Raw genomic sequence first — 17,229 nt, 5'->3', positions numbered from 1 at the left:
TAATAGCCAATAAGCGTGGGAAATCTGAGCATTATAATGTATCCTTTCAGATAGCGGATCATAAACCTTTCTGAAGTGTGAAGTACTGTATGTATAATGTAAAAATAAAAAAAGTTTTAGCGCAAACAAAACCTAACTGTTGGGTCCCCGGAAACTGCAAGCATTTGTACATCGAGTTCAGACAGCCAGAAATACAAGTCTGAAGATAAACAGGTTCTGCAGCATATTACAGGAGGAAGTGGCACACTTCCTAGCTTCAGTCTAGCGTCACATCAGGGTGTATCCTAATTCATCAGATGAAAACCCATCTGAGAGACAAGTCAGAATACTGACAGACATCACAGCCTTTCAATTCTTGTGGGATCTGCCATAATTTAATGCCTATAGTGCTTCACAGACTCCTAGCAGTTCCCTCACATCATGGAAAGAACTGGACAGCCTGGCTTTTTTTTTTTTTTTTTTTTTTTTAAACATATCTTAAATGTACTCCAATGATAGCAAAAAAAATTCATCCAGCCAGTGATCTGCAATACCCACTGAAATAACACAATGGCTTTCATTAGCTTTAAAAGGATAAGGAGTGTGCTGGGCTCACACGAATGGGTCAGTTGCCGCATGCAGATTTCCACAACAGAAGACCTGCAATACATCATGGAGAGTAATTGCGAATGTTATTCCACGCGGATGTACGCAATGCACAGTGCATCATCCGCACAGAAGAAAGATCTCTCGCTCCTCTCTAGCTGGCATTCCGGCTTCCCCATCTATTCTTATCTAAGGCAGCGAGCGGTTCTGCTGTTCATACGCAATGGTAACGTGTGTGTTGCCCACGGAACAATCGCATCCATTGACTTTAATGGAGGCCGTCCGTGCAGAATAGAGCGTGCTGCGCAGCTTTCAGACATGGCAGATAATTGGCAACAGTTTCCCATTTTTTTCAATGCAAAACCTTGCATAGCACTCGTATGGCACCTCGCTTGTAGAAGCACAGCTGCTCCACGAAGGTCCCCTCATCACCGAACACTGTGACCCCCTCCCTCTTTCTCCGCAGGGACGAAAAAAATCCCTGGCATAGCTATGGCAGAGGACCGCAATGCTATCCCACTGCTTTCAATGGGGCACCACCGCAGCCGCCCCATTGAAAGCAATGGGATGAAGTCAACCCCTGCAGCAATGATTCTCAGGGGGGAGGGTTGAAATATAAGCGCTACCCCGAAAATCACACCTAATTGAATGATTTTGATTGGTCACAACACTCAGGCAGTCTCCGGCCACCAGAATACAGGAGACGACTGCTGGGGATGAGGAGAATAGCCGGACAGCGCAGCAAGTTAACATTCTCCCCCCCCCCCCCCCCTACAGCTAGGGATGATTTTCAAGGTAGGGTTATATTTCAAGCCTCTTACCTCCACCCAAAAAATCATCGCTGCGGGGGTTGTCTTCCTGCCACTCCTTTCAATGGGGCAGCAGCAGCCCCATTGAAAGCATTTGGATGGCATTGCACTTTTCTGTGACAGCTGTGGATTCTTTCTTCCCCGCTGTAGTGCTGTCACAGCGTTCAGTGATGAGGGGATTAACAGAACCCTCCAGGAGTACCCTCATCCCCCGTCACCTCGATAACATCACACAATGTCTTTACGCGCGGCACGGACCTTGCATGTGCCCATTCTAGGCACGAATGTCCTACTTTTTGCAGGTGTGAGTACTTTGTGCCTCTAAAAAAAAAAATAAATAAATAAAAAAATAAACCATGAACATGTGAGCACTTCATAGGAAACCAATTGTTCTAATAGACGCATTTGTTTGCACGCGCATGCTCGTCTGACCGAGGCCTCAGGCAAATAAATTGTGCGCCTGCTAAATCGTTCACATTCATGTACCAGTGAATGAGGACGACTGAACAATCGGTGTTTAAACTGATCAGCAACGAGCCAACCTTGATTTTAATATTTGCATGAAATGAACGCTGAGCGAATTATTCTTTTATCATTCGCTGCGTTTACACTGAATGATCTAAATGCCAATTATCAAGGTTTTGTTTTTAACGATAATCGTTCTGTGTAAACGCATGAAATGACTGCATAGCCTGAGATTAGACGGGGCAAATAAGTTTAGGCCTGTTTCAAAGAAGCGCATTGGTAAATATTTGTAATGTACACTAAAACAAACCACGCGGACAGAGTAAGAGACATGGTCGGTATACCGTGGGGAATAGACAACACCTGAGCGTGTTTTCTGCGTTTCCTATATATACTAAAACTGCAAAGATACGCATAAAGAAGGAATTTCAAGTTGTATTAATACTCTGCCCACAATACAAACTGTCTCCAGTAAATAAATTGTTCAGGATCTAGTGAAACCGAGATGGCAGCATTATCACCAAGTGTACATCTAGGATATCAGATTGAGTATTAAGGACACCACAACTTTTAATAAGTTCAGAAAAGCATATGCAACTTCACCAGTCCGTCTCGTTGTTTGTTCCACATTCCAAGTAGAACTTGTACCTGTAAAAAAGGTACTTAAGAGCTTCTGATGCAGCACATCAATAGGTTCATGTGCTAAATTACCACCTGCTAATCGTTAATTTTACCTAGAGCTCATCCACCATGAGAAAAACACTATTAGAATCATTCTATTTGGGTAACATAGTAACAATATTCAAGGTGAAAAAAACAGACATGTCTGTCCATCCAGTCCAGCACCCCCCCAAAAAACCCAATGAGGTAGAAGCCAATCATTCCCATTCAAGGGGGAACAGGGAAAAAAAAAAAAAAAAGAGAAGATTTTTCTGACTCTAATCTAGCAAAAGAAATAATCCCTGGATAAACAACCCTTAATGTTATTAGTGATTGTAACACGTGATATTGTATCGCCCAGGAAAGGCATCCAGGCCCCTCTTGAACCCTTATCCAATTTCCACATCCTCCAGCAGTGCTCCATTGTCTCACTGCTCTTACAGTAAAGAACCCCCTTCTATGTTGGTATAGAAACCTTTCCTCAACGCAGAGGATGTCCCATTGAATAGAACAGAGACAAAATGAACAGATCATGGTCACTACTTTCCTAAAACCAGTGATACACGTTTGTCTACAGTGCAATATTTAGGTGCTGATGACAAACAGCTCTATAATAAGATTTTCATCACAGTGGCCTAGCAGCACAAACAGACTAACTGGTTGGGTAACATTACTGAAATTAGATTTCCAAACATGGAAAATATCTACATTGTAATTTTCCTTCCATAGAATATACCAAACAAATAGAAAAGAAGATGAATGCGAGGCAGACTGTTACCAGGTGTAGTCCTGTACTCGGCGATCACACTTGGGCCTCAGATGAGCGAGCATGCCTGAGAATCTCCAGCACACTGCATGGCCTCCCCTTATCCTCAATATGGACCAGAATAGGACATGGTGTGAATTTACACAGACCATCAGTCCCTGTAATAAATCAAACCTCCAACGACGACCTGTCTGTTCATGAGTGACTTACATGCTCTGCCCTTGATCACATGACGGTGACATCACAGGTCCTGTACGCACACGGCTGCTGTCCAGCTAGCTGTTCGTTAGTATTCCATAGCAACTGAGGCCACAGTGGGTTTGTAGTCCGCCCATAATCTGCACTAGGATGCAGGACCTCTGATGAGGTCACCATCATGTGATAAGGGGCAGAGCATGTAACTCCCCTACTGGCGATGAAGGATCTTTGATGACATCACAGTCATGTGATCTGGGGCGGAGCATGTAAGTCATTCACTTGAGATGAGCTTAACAGTCATGTGATCAGGGGCAGAGAATGACTGATGTTATCATAGGTCCTTCATCTCCAGTGCTGTGCTGCTTCTCATCCTTATTGTATGGGAGGAACACTATGTAGCAGTGCTGTCTGTGTGACGTGCATGCAGAACAGCTGTGTGGCGCATTGCACAAACAGAACTACTCGTACTATAATTTCCTAATAATTACTAGTCACATGTGAATAACCCCATTGACTTTAATGGACCTGTGTGCAGTTAGATGCAAACAAGGACCAAACATATGCCCCTGTGAATAAGCCCTTAGGGCTCCTTCACACTGGCGATCGCCTCGAGAAAAATTAATAATTTTTAGCACAAATTTCAATAGGACGTTCTAATCTTAAAAATGCATCGCACGAAAATTGCAAGTTTGTGCTTTGTGATGCGATAAAAAGGAGGCTCCAAAGTGAAACATGGGAGAAAAAAAAAAAAGTAGAAAGATAGGGCATGCGTCGATTTTTTTTCACGCAACACAGCATGAGTAAAAACATCACAAATGTGAAGGAAACAATTGAGCATGGGTTTCATAAACCTGCATTTTCACTCACTCACAATCGTGCCATTTTAGTCGTACCTAAGGGTACGCTCACCTGTACGGTAAATGCTGCAAATGAACTGATCGACAGCATTTACAATTCTCAACCACACTGTGTGAGGGAGAAAAAAACTCTGCAAGGGTATTTTGTGCGCGGTGCGAATTTTAAAATCGACATGTTAGTTTATGCGGCAAGTTTTCAGCACGGATTTCACCTTTTCAAATGGGGGGAAAATCCACTACGTGGGTTAAAAGCTTATTGGGCAGACTTGTAGTGTTGCTTATGAAAGTTCTCCATGCTGAATACAAACTGTCAGATCCGAGCTACAATGTAACGTCATCCCCGGCATAAAGGAACTGTATAAATAATAGAGCCACACCTGCAGAGTAACCTACATGCCACGCTCCCACTTCCTCTTAGGGTACTTGTACACGGAGCCATTGATCGTTCGCATGAGTGATTAGCGTCCGCTGGTGCAGCTTGTTTATACAGGCAGATAGTCCGCTCGCAAACCAGTCAGTCATGTTCTCTGTACCAGCGAGCGACTAACCGACCGCTGTAAACACACAACCACGCGTAAACAAATTATTTCTATGCCTGCGTAAAATGGACGAATGAGAAGCGCGTTTACGCCAATTATTGCGCAAATTTGAACGCTAATCGTTCTGTGTAAAAGCACCTGAACTCAAGTGTGATCCCCCCATGCAGATCCTACAGACCTGTCAGCTCTCCTGACTGGTAATTAAATGGGAAATACAAGTATTTACAATTCTGGACAGTCCCTTCTTAGGATTCTGCACTGTACGGTTCCTCTTTTATCCCTCCTGGAAAAAGATGAACACATTGTTCTTGGTTATATTACCATATCACTTGTTAACAGGGTGTATCCCTACATAGTAATGATTAGACAACATCAGAGTGTGGAGGAATACACATCGTTGGCAAATGGAGACATCCCACTGCCCATTTTTAAACACCTCGCCAGGAGAGATAAAAAAAGACCAGTACAGTGCAAAGCTCTCATAGAAGATGCTCCAGAATCATTCCATAGCGAATTACCTACTAGAACAGTCAGGTCCTACAGAAGGAACTTCTCTATTAACAGGATAGGGGGATAATTTGATTGGGTGGGTCCCAGCAGTTAGACTTCACCAAACACAGGAATGGAGTGACCCCAAATAAATGGAGTAGTGGTTACATGTGCGCACTACATCATTCCTTTCCATGGGACTGGCACAGAAAGCCAAGTACAAGCGCTTGGATATCTACAACAGTCCCACCGAAGCTCTATTTGGGAAAACTTAGTACCCCCATTCTGGTGGTCAGTGATGGGGGGGGGGCACCCCAGCAGTCATACCACCAGTGATCAGATGCTACAGCTCGTTTTGTGGGATCCCTCCTTTAAAGGGAACCCGTCACCAACTCCGAGGAGCGTAAACCAGTCACAGGCACACATTAAACACTTATTCCAAAGAGCATTTTGTTATAAAGAAAGTCATCATATCTTGTCAGATGAGACTTGTAAGGGTTCCCGCGCTCTATGCTAATAAAGCTGTCTGGTGGACCGCCGCTGCTGACCCCACCGAGCTGCATAAACCGGCCCCTCTCAGTTAGCGACGTAACAAGTAACACGTGCATCACAAGACCACGGCCGGCGCATGCGCAGGAGAGTCACTTCAATCTGCCAACAGTAGGGCAAAAGAACCTGCGCGTCGGGCATTGTGCAGTCTTGCAGGAGAGACAGAAGTCACTGACTGAAGGCAGCAGAGACTTCTGGGGTCCTACAAACAGTTCAGGCTCCAATAGCATAAAGTGAGGGGAAACTTTTAAAGTCCATTTGACAAGATACGGTGGCTTTGTTCCTTTAAACAAAACAAAAAACCTCCATGGTCCAGTGAGCCGGCCTTTGTTATGTGGCTGCCAGTGATTTACCCTCCTCTGAACTGCTGACAGCTTCCCTTTAACCCCTTAGTGACACCGCCTATTTTGGACCTAAGGATGCAGCGATTTTTGGGGGACTTTTATCTCCACATTTCAAAAGCTGTAACTTCATTTTTCTGGCGACGTGGCTGCATGAGGGCTTGTTTTTTGGGTGGAGACCTGTAGTTCTTGGTACATGTATTGTAAAACTTTACAAAGAGAAAAAAAAGTTCAGATGGCAAAGAGAAGAAACATGAATTGTGATCGTGTTTTTGTTTTCACAGCATACGGGCAGCCGAACAGGAGCGTAGTCTCATTAAGTGGTGAATGGAGTCAATGAGAGTACATTAACCCACTCACACCAGCGGGTTTTATTGCATCTAACACGCGCGTAAAGAATGCAGCATGTTCTACCGTTACCGCATATAATGCACAATAGAGCCCGACTGTTCTCTATGGGTGTGTAATAAATGCTGAACGTGTAATTACATTGTGTGCGCAGCGTTTATATGAAACGTCACTATTAGACAGAGGGGGAAGTTTTTAAAAAAAATAGTCAGACTGCGCATGACAGCGTGAGATACAACGGCATGCGCAGTGCAAAAAACCCCAAAACGCTGCCCTACGCAGACATGCCAGCCCAGAGTCTGCTCACAGCACAGGGGACCCTAAGGGCCGCTTTGCCAAGATTTCCCTTTCACTTTTGACCTCAGTTCCCTGCGGTCGACACGGTTTTAGTGCACACCATCATTGTGATGGGCGAGGAGGTGTGCTAAACGGCCAGAGACAGCGCTCAAAAGTCACAGAAAGCACCGTCCAGCGCCGCGTGCCTGCGAGGCCCCACTGATTTCAGTGGGAGCGATTTATCGCGATTAACGTGCCGTTCAAAGCGCTGCATTAGTCGCAGTAAAACGTGGCGTAGTCATACAGCATAAGGCCGGGCTCACACAAGCGGAATATCGTTGTGTATTACGCGCACATAGGATGCTGTGAATGGAGCCAACAGAAGTACATCGGTCCATTCACACATATATATTGTGTAAGATACGCACGTATTAAGAAGTTTTATAACTTTTCTTGTCCTTCCCCCATCAGCGGAGCTCTGCTGGGCTTCTGTGTGAGGAGCTCTAGTTTACATTGGAACGGTTTTGTGGCACACAACGCTTTTGATCACTTTTATGCCATTTTTTTAGGTGGCGAAATAAACAAAACGAGCATTCGGAATCTTTTTTCCTTTTTTGTTATACACAGCGTTTGCCGTGCAGGAGGAAAAAAAACAAAACAAAAACCCGTCAACCCATCGGTCCTTTGCAATTACATATCAAGGGGTCAATGATGTCAAAGATGGAGCGCCCTCCCTCTATGAACCCTTTACATGCCATAGTCATCGACTGTGGCATGTAAGGGCTTAAAAATAAATAAAAATAAGATTCTATACTTACCTATTCCTTCCCCGTCCGTCTTCTGTCCGCATCTTCCCCTGGCTCCCCCCGGTCACATCACCTCCCTCCAGTGACGAAGCGTCCATTGCTGGCATTCTCCTTCCGGCAGGTCGGTGTACCCGGTCACTGGTGACGTACTGTTCACTGCCTAGCAGGGAGTGCAGAATGCTGGCCAGCCTGCTTTAGCACAACTGCGCATGCGTAGTGTATCACCAATAGTGGTTCATATTCTATATCAAACACCAGCGGCGAGATATCGCGCATGTGCGCTAAAGCAGGCAGGCGATGTTTCGGCATTCCCTGGTAGGCAGTGACCTCCACATCACTCATAACGCTTACTGCCCTGCAGGAAGTGAACTGCAGCTGATGGACGCTCTAAAACAGGAAGAAGAGGATCCAGCCTGCTGGAGGTGAGGTGACCCGGGGGACTGGAGGAGACAGAAGATCGGTGAGAAGATGCGGTAAGGAGACCGACGGGGGAGGAATACGCAAGTATTGACTTTTTTTAGTCGGTCAATGCTGGCCCACGCCGTCCTTAGGACGTAAGCTTACGTTGTGGCACGGCAACTGCTTCCCAGTCAGGACGCAAGTTTACGTCCCATATAGAGTTAAAGGAGTTGAATCATGAAATAAAGGGGTGTTTCGGGCAAATTCTACTGATGACCCATCTGCAGGATAAAGCAGTGGGTGTTGGAGTGGAAGTGTAATGGGGGCTTCAACTAGAGCAAAGCCACCCCAAATTTCCACTCCAAACCCGATGAGGACGTCCTGTAGAGATCTCCATGTACATATAAGTGTTTTATCAAGTGCCCCCACAGCCGCAGGTGGGGGGCGCCGGCACCTGCCCCCACAGCCGCAGGTGGGGGGCGCCGGCACCTGCCCCCACAGCCGCAGGTGGGGGGCGCCGGCACCTGCCCCCACAGCCGCAGGTGGGGGGCGCCGGCACCTGCCCCCACAGCCGCAGGTGGGGGGCGCCGGCACCTGCCCCCACAGCCGCAGGTGGGGGGCGCCGGCACCTGCCCCCACAGCCGCAGGTGGGGAGGCGCCGGCACCTGCCCCCACAGCCGCAGGTGGGGAGGCGCCGGCACCTGCCCCCACAGCCGCAGGTGGGGAGGCGCCGGCACCTGCCCCCACAGCCGCAGGTGGGGAGGCGCCGGCACCTGCCCCCACAGCCGCAGGTGGGGAGGCGCCGGCACCTGCCCCCACAGCCGCAGGTGGGGAGGCGCCGGCACCTGCCCCCACAGCCGCAGGTGGGGAGGCGCCGGCACCTGCCCCCACAGCCGCAGGTGGGGAGGCGCCGGCACCTGCCCCCACAGCCGCAGGTGGGGAGGCGCCGGCACCTGCCCCCACAGCCGCAGGTGGGGAGGCGCCGGCACCTGCCCCCACAGCCGCAGGTGGGGAGGCGCCGGCACCTGCCCCCACAGCCGCAGGTGGGGAGGCGCCGGCACCTGCCCCCACAGCCGCAGGTGGGGAGGCGCCGGCACCTGCCCCCACAGCCGCAGGTGGGGGGGCGCCGGCACCTCCCCCACAGCCGCAGTGGGGGGGCGCCGGCACCTCTCAACTCTTAACATAGGAAGTAAAATGTAACAATCACAGGTGGTAACACTAGTTACAGAGTCTCCACAGACAGCAGCGGTGTAGCGGCGTCCTCCAGCAGGCACATATATATATATTTACGGACCACACAGCGAGACAAGGACAGGGCGCCATACTCACCTGCTCGGCATCGCGTTCATTCACTGTCGGCAGGGGGGTCCGAGCGGACATCTTACTTAGTTATAGATCCACGTTAAGGACAGCATTGGACACGAGGAGACAAGAGACGCCGCTGCAGACGGAGGGGACGTCACCGGGGGGCGCAGGGTTTATTACAGATATGGTGAGCGGTGATGGGCACCCACTACTATCCCAGACCCTCACTGTGCCCAGGTAACACCACCAAACTGCCACCCCAATGGAGGGAAGGCAAGCAGCCCCTGAGGGCGGCACACGGCTGCCCCCTGGTGGGCGGAGGGCAGATAGGGCACAGCAGGTGTCACTGTACTCGGGAGCGCAGGTGAGCCGCCCTCATGAGCTCCACGCCTATCCTCCCTGACAGGAGAGACACACCCGGCCGGGCCCGGGAGGTAGTGAGTAATGGACGCCGCTGGGCCGCCGCCTGTCCGGAGCTTGGAGGTGTCAGTCAGGTTGTGAGTGAGCGGGGAGGGGGAGTGACGGCCGTGGGAGGGGAGGGAGCATGTGTGGGGGTGACAAAGGTAAACTCTCCCGCCTCGGTCTGGCGCCTCCCCCTTCCCCCCAGGGCGCGCTGTTGATCTCCCGCTCGCTGCTCCAGGTGTGTCCCCGCTCTCGTAGCTCTCTATGGAGGAGGGGGAGGGGCGCGCACGCACAGCCCGGAGTCACCTGACCACAGAGCGGCGGCCCGCGATTCTTTCTGAGCGTTGGGCTGCGCGCGCATACCCGGACCTGTCTGTCCTCGGCTGCACTACGCATGCGTCACTGGAGGAGGCGTGGCGCACGCGATCGTTCCGGGTTCGCACTTTGCACGTTCTGCTACGTTTTCATTTCAGTGTGAAAACTGGGCTGTAGGACTTTCTCCAAGCGTCTCTTTCACACTGGTGTGCGGCGAGGAGAGAAGGGCAATGTGGAAGATATAGATTCAGTCCTCACTTTGGTCCCCGCCAGCACTTCTAGCTGTTGGTACTGCAGACTGAGTCCTTTTGAAGTGACTTAGACTCAGCCTGCAGTACCAACTTGGGCCACTGCACAATATACAGAGCTGTCTGCTTTCTTAAGAAGTGAGACAACCCCTCTAGGGTATTTTTACACATAACAGAAATGCTGCAGAGAACTCCTCTGCAATTCTGCAGCAGATTTCAGTAGATACCGCTCTCCCTCTGACCTCCAAAGGATCTGTTTTCTTCACTTGGCGCCTGGCAGCCTCTAGTGAGCGCAGCACTGCTGGCCACTTCTGCATCACCTCACCAGCGGCGCTGCGCTCACTAGAGGCTCCCAGTGAAGAAAGCACCGAGAGCGCAAAGACTTTGGAAGTATGGGCGAGCGTGGTATCTAATGAAATTAGCTGCAGAAGTGCAGCTGATTACAAGTCAAAAATCTGCACCAACAGCAAACCTGTTTTAGGCCGGTTTCACGCAGCTGAGAATATTGCGCAAGATTTGTATGTTGAGAGACACACAAATATGAATCCCATTCTTTTGTATGGGGTCATACACACGCGGCATGCCATATCTTTGGGCGTGACCTCGCATCGCCCATTGTTTTCAATGCCGGCAGCAGCATCGTGTGCTGGGTGCATGCGAGTGTGATGTGAGGTCTGCCCTTTGAAAACAATGGGAGACCCTAAATGATGCACAATAAAAACTACAACACGAAGTTGTTCAAAATTTTAACCCTTTACAATCTAATTTTGGATTCAGGATTTCCTAGGGATTTTTCTCTTTCTGCTATTATACAATGGCGCCATCTGCTGGCTAGAGCCAGTACTGCGGTATGGTACAGTATGGGAGTGGCCAGTAAATCTACAGTAAGAATATCCTGACAGACTTCCTCCGACATCGGAGATGTACAGCCTTCAATCAGAATGTCTTCAGATGTCAGACAGTGGATTGCAAAGGGTTAAAAGTTGTAATGGAAGCCGTTCTTTATTAACAATTCTTGACAGACAGCAGAGGCTAATTTAACCCCATAGTAGCCATGCACTTATTGATCTGGGGCTACCACTCCTCAGGCCACAGTTTTTATCCTGGTGGCGCAGCCCCACCTGCCCTGGCTCCCCCTTTAAAGGGTCCAGTTGCGCCCCAACCACATGTTGGGTAGCCACCCCTCTCTTTCGTCTTTGCCTTAGCAAAATCACGTACCAGAGGATCAGGCTTCAAACTTGTACTCTGCTCTCACGCACAAGGATTCCTGTGGTGGAGCTTATGGGATAACTCACTCTCCAGCTACAACACCCATCCACTCTTTTGCCCTTACTATACTCCTATGTCCCAAGAAAAAAATAATGAGACAAGACACCCCCCAACCCTACACTTTTCTTACACTGCCATCCTAGGCCGCCTGCACATGGGCGGATTTGCATTGCGTAATCCGGAACGGGCGTCCGCCTCCAGATTCTGCAACAAATACTGCCCATAACGTGCTATTGAAAAACGCTTTTTCCTCCACACAAGTGGAAATCACAGCATGTTCTATTTTTGTGCAGATTCCGTGCAGACGGCTTCCATTGAAGTCAATGTATATTAGTGCTAATCATGGCACAATTTTGAACAGAGCCTAGCACATGCCGCATACGTAGCAGTATCCCCTTTTCGGGAGTGCAGATTGAGCTCTTGGTGTGTGCTAAGCAGGAGGACTCGGGAAAAGTGGTGGAGGTCAGTGGCAGAATAGTGCAGTGGGTGGCACACGTGGCACCCTAAACAGACAAGAAGAGGCCCAGAAAGTAGAGCGGCCCATTGTGACGAAAAGCATGCCAGAACTGAAGATAAGAGTGGCCCAGGTGAAAACCATAAGTAAGGCCACAAGTCACTCACACTAACATTTTTTGCACTGCATATTTTGCGCTTGCAAATTCACATGCATTTCTTTTTTTGTGTATTTTAGTGCATATTTCATGCATAAATCGCTAATTGAAATGAAGGGGGTGGGTAAAAAGGGCAGTAGATATGCAATTGCATGTGTAATACTGCATTTTTTACGCAGGCAAACGTGCAGAAGAACGCAGCGTTTTTACATACAGTCATGTCAAAACGGCCTAAGGGTAAGGTGACCGATTTAGGTGGGACAGTCCAGCTTTGGGACCCTATGTCCCGCTTTCCCCAGGGTCTCTAAGCGGGACAGCCTTTTATCCTGCTTTTGGGATGTCCGTCCCGCTTTCGGGATGTCCGGTCAGCATGAAGGTGATTACCAACCGGCTCCAAGCCTGGTAATCACTCTTCGGGGCTGATGCGGGATGCACACTCTGACAGCAGTATGTGCACCCGGGATCCTCCTTCTTTGACCTCTCCTCTTTGGTTGCGCAGGAGGAGAGGAGAAGGGAGGAGGCGTCCAGGCGCACACACTTCCTCCCACACCAGCGCCGAGCAGAGGAGCAGCGGTGCTCTGAAGACAAGGAGGAGGTTAGTATATCGGTTTTAGGGGAGCTCTATTACTACAGGGGCTACTGTGCGGGTCACCATTACTACTGGAGCCGATATAGGAGACACTATTAGTAATAGTGTCCCCTATATCAGCCCCAGTAGTAATTGTAATTGGTGTGTATTATCCCTATATTAGCCCCAGTAGTAATAGTAACCCCTATAGTGGCCTCAGTACTAATAGTGACTCCCACAGTGGCCCAAGTAGTGATAGTAACCCCTATATTAGCCCTAGTAGTAATAGTGACTCCTATATTAGCCCCAGTAGTATTAGTGTCCCCTATATTAGCCCCATTAGTAATAGTAACCCCACAGTAGCCCTAGTAGTAATACTGACCCCTATAGTAGCCCCAGTAGTAATAGTGACCTCCACAGTGTCCCCAGTAGTAATAGTGACCCCCACAGTGATGCCAGTACTAATAGTGTCCCCTATATTAGCCTCAGTAGTAATAGTGACTCCTACAGTGGCCTCAGTGGTAATACTTTTACTACTGGGGCTGATATAGGGGACACTATTATTAATGGTGTCCCCTATACCGACCCCAGTAGTAATAGAGCCCCCCTAAAAAACCCATATACTTACCCTCTCCCTCCTGGTGTTCAGAGAGCCAGTGCCCCCCTGTTCGGCACTACTGTGGGCGGAAGTGTGTGCACCCGCAGCAGCGGCTCCTCCCTTCTCTCCTTTTGAGGAACCAAGAAGGAGAGGTCAGGGGAGGAAGATCCAGGGTGCACACACTGCCGTCAGTGTGTGTATCCGGCAGCGGCGTTGCAGAGTGATTACCAGTCGGGGAGCCGCAGCACCCCAACTGATAATCACCTTCATAGTGACCACACATCCCAAAAGCAGGACAGACACGCTGAAAGCAGGACAAATGGCCGTCCCGCCTGAGACCCTGGGGAAAGCGGGACACAAAGTCCCAAAGCGGGACTGTCCCGACCTAAATGGGGATGTCTGGTCACCTTACTTAAAAGGATCATCTGCTAGCATCTTGATGCCAGAGACTACAGGATATCTTGAGAGGTCTTGTGGAGTCCATGCCTTAGTGGGTCAGAGATAGAGATGAACGAGTATACTCGCTAAGGCACATTACTCGAGCGAGTAGTGCCTTAGCCGAGTATCTCCCTGCTCGTCTCTAAAGATTCCGGGGCCGGCGCGGGTGACAGGTGAGTTGCGGCGGGGATCGGGCGGGAGAGAGGGAGATCTCCCCTCCGTTCCTCCCGGCCCCCGAATCTTTAGAGACGAGCGGGGAGATACTCGGCTAAGGCACTACTCGCTCGAGTCATGTGCCTTAGCGAGAATACTCGCTCATCTCTAGTCAGAGATGTTTATATAGGCTGATATTTCGTGATATCTGTGGGGAAAACCTTTCAGCAGTCATCGCACTAACATCATAGGCAGGATTACCCTGAAAGGTAACTCCTATATGTAGATGACACAGGATCCATCATTCACAATAGGTGATCAGCTGTGACGTTCTACTCCCCCCTCCCTGCAAAATGACCTCTGGCCAGTTCACAGAGCATGCCTAGAAGAGTCTTCCATACAAATCAATGAGTCCCCTTGTGTGAACGGCCCATGAAGCAGCTATACAACATGTCTACAATCTGAAAATAAGAACAGATAAGAAAAATGTGAAATGTTTTACTATCTTGTTTTTGTTAATACCAAAAAACATATTGCTGATACAGTCCTATCTCAGGAATCCTATTTCAGTGTGATTGAAATCGAAAAACAATGCAATCACCGGTAAGATGGTTATTTTCAAAATGCTCCCTTCTCCACATGTTGCAGATATTGATTCCTTTGTCCTCTGGTTGTTTTCTGCTCATTGCCAGGGAAACGGACCACCTCTTCTATGGAAAGAAATAGCAGAGCACAATGGTAGTAGGTGGCAGGGCCAAGATCTAGTGTGCATGCGCCCCTGAGATCCCGGCCATCATATTTAGATGAAAGAAGTGCACAAGCTTCAGCCTCCTCTGCTATTTCTTTCCAGAGATGAGGTGGTCTGTTTCCCTGGCAACAAACAGTAAACAACCAATGGACAGAAGAATCAAAATCTGCAATATCTGAAGAACAGAGCATTTTGGAAATAAACATCGGTGAATGTATTGCGACTTAAACACATTGAAATAGGATTCCTGAGATGGGAATGCTCCTTTTAATCCATGTCTGCCCTGGGTGAAGTCTATTTGTTAAAATTTGGATACAGAGCACCACTGCTTTCTTGTGAAAAGTAAGACAGTTGGCAGATTTTAGACCCTTAAAGCAGGGGTCCCCAACTCCATTCCTCAGGGACCACCAACAGGTCATGTTTTCAGGATATCCTATGGTAAGAACACCCGTGGCAATGTCTGAGGACTGACGATAATTACATCACCTGTGCAATACTGAGGAAATCCTGAAAACACTGCCTTAACGGGTTCATCGCTTCCTACCATATTATAAAGGTAAAGTCCCCTGGTGTAAGCACCCAGTCATGACTAAGTCCTAGGGTGATGTCACCCCCCAGCAAGCTCAGTACTCAATTTAACGACCGGGGATTGAACCTGCAACCTTCAGGTCATGAGCGAGAGCTTAGGACCGCATTTCTGCTGCCTTAACACTCTGTGCCACATGCGGCTTTTATATTATATCATAAAAGCTATAGTTAAAAATCAAAATGTTACACTAGAAAGCAATGCTTCAGTATATCAACAATTGTCATCTTCCAACAACTGGCAAAGACCAGGAGGACTGTATGTGGCCCCTTACTCAGTGATCACCTTATCAGTTTACCACTAACATACACTGTGTAGTGTAAGTGAAGGTACTTCTATACAATTTAACAAGTCTCCACACCATCAGTACACCTCTAACCCATATATCCATCAATCTAGAATACATTCAGATGATGACATGCCATTTAATGATCAATATCTCCAAATAGCCAAACTGACTACTCAACATATACAACTAAAGTGCTTTTACAACTGTTAAACCCATGTGGTTTAGCATTATGCTGGACCACTGGAAGGCTACTTTTTTTCTTGCCCTCCTTGCCAGTTGACTTACCTCATCCAGGATCGATGGTGGCACAGGGCAGATGCATGTTAGGCACTTATATCTGTGAGTGAAAAACCAGCTACTACGGTCCATGATAGGCTCCTGTGTGTTTTGTCTCACACTTCCAAAAAGACTCTGGTGTCTTTCAGCAGTTGGAAGATGGTCACATGCACAAGCCAGGATTGGCACATGAGTACATTTACATATATGCATGACAATCATCAAACTATGATCTACAGTGATTTTACACATCTGTAAAGTATGCCACATATCCAGTACACGTGGTAAGAAGACGGACATAATCCAGCTAGTATGCCTGGCAGCAATGGCTGTCTTTTATTATTTATTATATTACTATGCATCATGGCAGAAGCAGCAGTGTGATGTAACTGTAGGGATCTGAATCAATGTAGCAGTCATAACGCATTAATTACATTTGATATATCATGACTAAATGCTTTTGGCTGTTTGTCAAATCATATTAAATAGTTGTCTGGTTCGGAGATTAGATCATTAGGAGGTTTCCGACCATAAGAAGAAATGGCATATCCTGAGAATGAAGGGGCCGCAGCCCTATTTTAAGGGGTTATTCCATTACAGCAAGTTATCTAGGGGATAACTTGCTGATCTCAATACCGAGATTTCAGCCACATATGCACGCCTCCACTCCATTCACTTAAATGGGAGATAGCCGAGCACTTCAACTCGGTTATCTCTGGCATTCCCACTGAAGTGAATGGGGCAGAGGCGCACAAAGCACTGAGGCTGAACTCTTGGGATTGGCAGGGGTCCTAGTGGTCAGACCCCTAAGGTCAACAAGTTATCCCTATCCTCTTGGCAGCTGCAGAAGGTCCCCACTCTTCACAATTTAACCCCTTTTTTAGAGGGATCTGGTCTTCACTGCAGGGAACCTCTTGAATGTTAACTCAGGAGTAATAAAAGCATAATGACGTTTGACATGGGCCAATCAAAAGGTGTGATCTAAAGGATCAGACTAGGACATAGTCAAATAACAGTCCCAGGTCAGAACAGGCAGAGTTCAGAAAACTTCGATATTCAGGCATAGAGATGAGCGAGCACCAAAATGCTCGGGTGCTCGTTACTCGGGACGAAATTTTCGCAATGCTCGAGGGTTCGTTTCGAATAACGAACCCCATTGAAGTCAATGGGCGACCCGAGCATTTTTGTATTTCGCCGATGCTCGCTAAGGTTTCCATGTGTGAAAATCTGGGCAATTCAAGAAAGTGATGGGAACGACACAGCAACGGATAGGGCAGGCGAGGGGCTACATGTTGGGCTGCATCTCAAGTTCACAGGTCCCACTATTAAGCCACAA

General features: G+C 48.3%; 1 protein-coding gene across 6 annotated transcripts in view; it reads right to left on the bottom strand.

The window, feature by feature from the left end:
- Positions 1-16,021, bottom strand: part of MARK2 (microtubule affinity regulating kinase 2) — a 152,231-nt gene extending 136,210 nt beyond the window's left edge. For 5 of the 6 annotated variants that reach the window (XM_066582770.1, XM_066582773.1, XM_066582776.1 and 2 more), the window contains exon 1: positions 15,903-16,021. In XM_066582770.1, the coding sequence (XP_066438867.1) occupies positions 15,903-15,986 (84 nt within the window). In that variant the 5' untranslated portion in view covers positions 15,987-16,021. Of the gene's footprint in view, positions 1-9,416; positions 10,081-15,902 lie in introns of those variants that run through there. The other variant, XM_066582774.1, reaches the window with a different exon arrangement.
- Positions 16,022-17,229: the final 1,208 nt, after the last annotated feature.

This window comes from Eleutherodactylus coqui, chromosome 11 (genome assembly GCF_035609145.1).
Source record: "Eleutherodactylus coqui strain aEleCoq1 chromosome 11, aEleCoq1.hap1, whole genome shotgun sequence".
Classification (NCBI taxonomy): Eukaryota; Metazoa; Chordata; class Amphibia; order Anura; family Eleutherodactylidae; genus Eleutherodactylus; species Eleutherodactylus coqui.
Note: the sequence above shows the minus strand (reverse complement) of the source record. Positions and strands in the feature narration are given on the sequence as shown.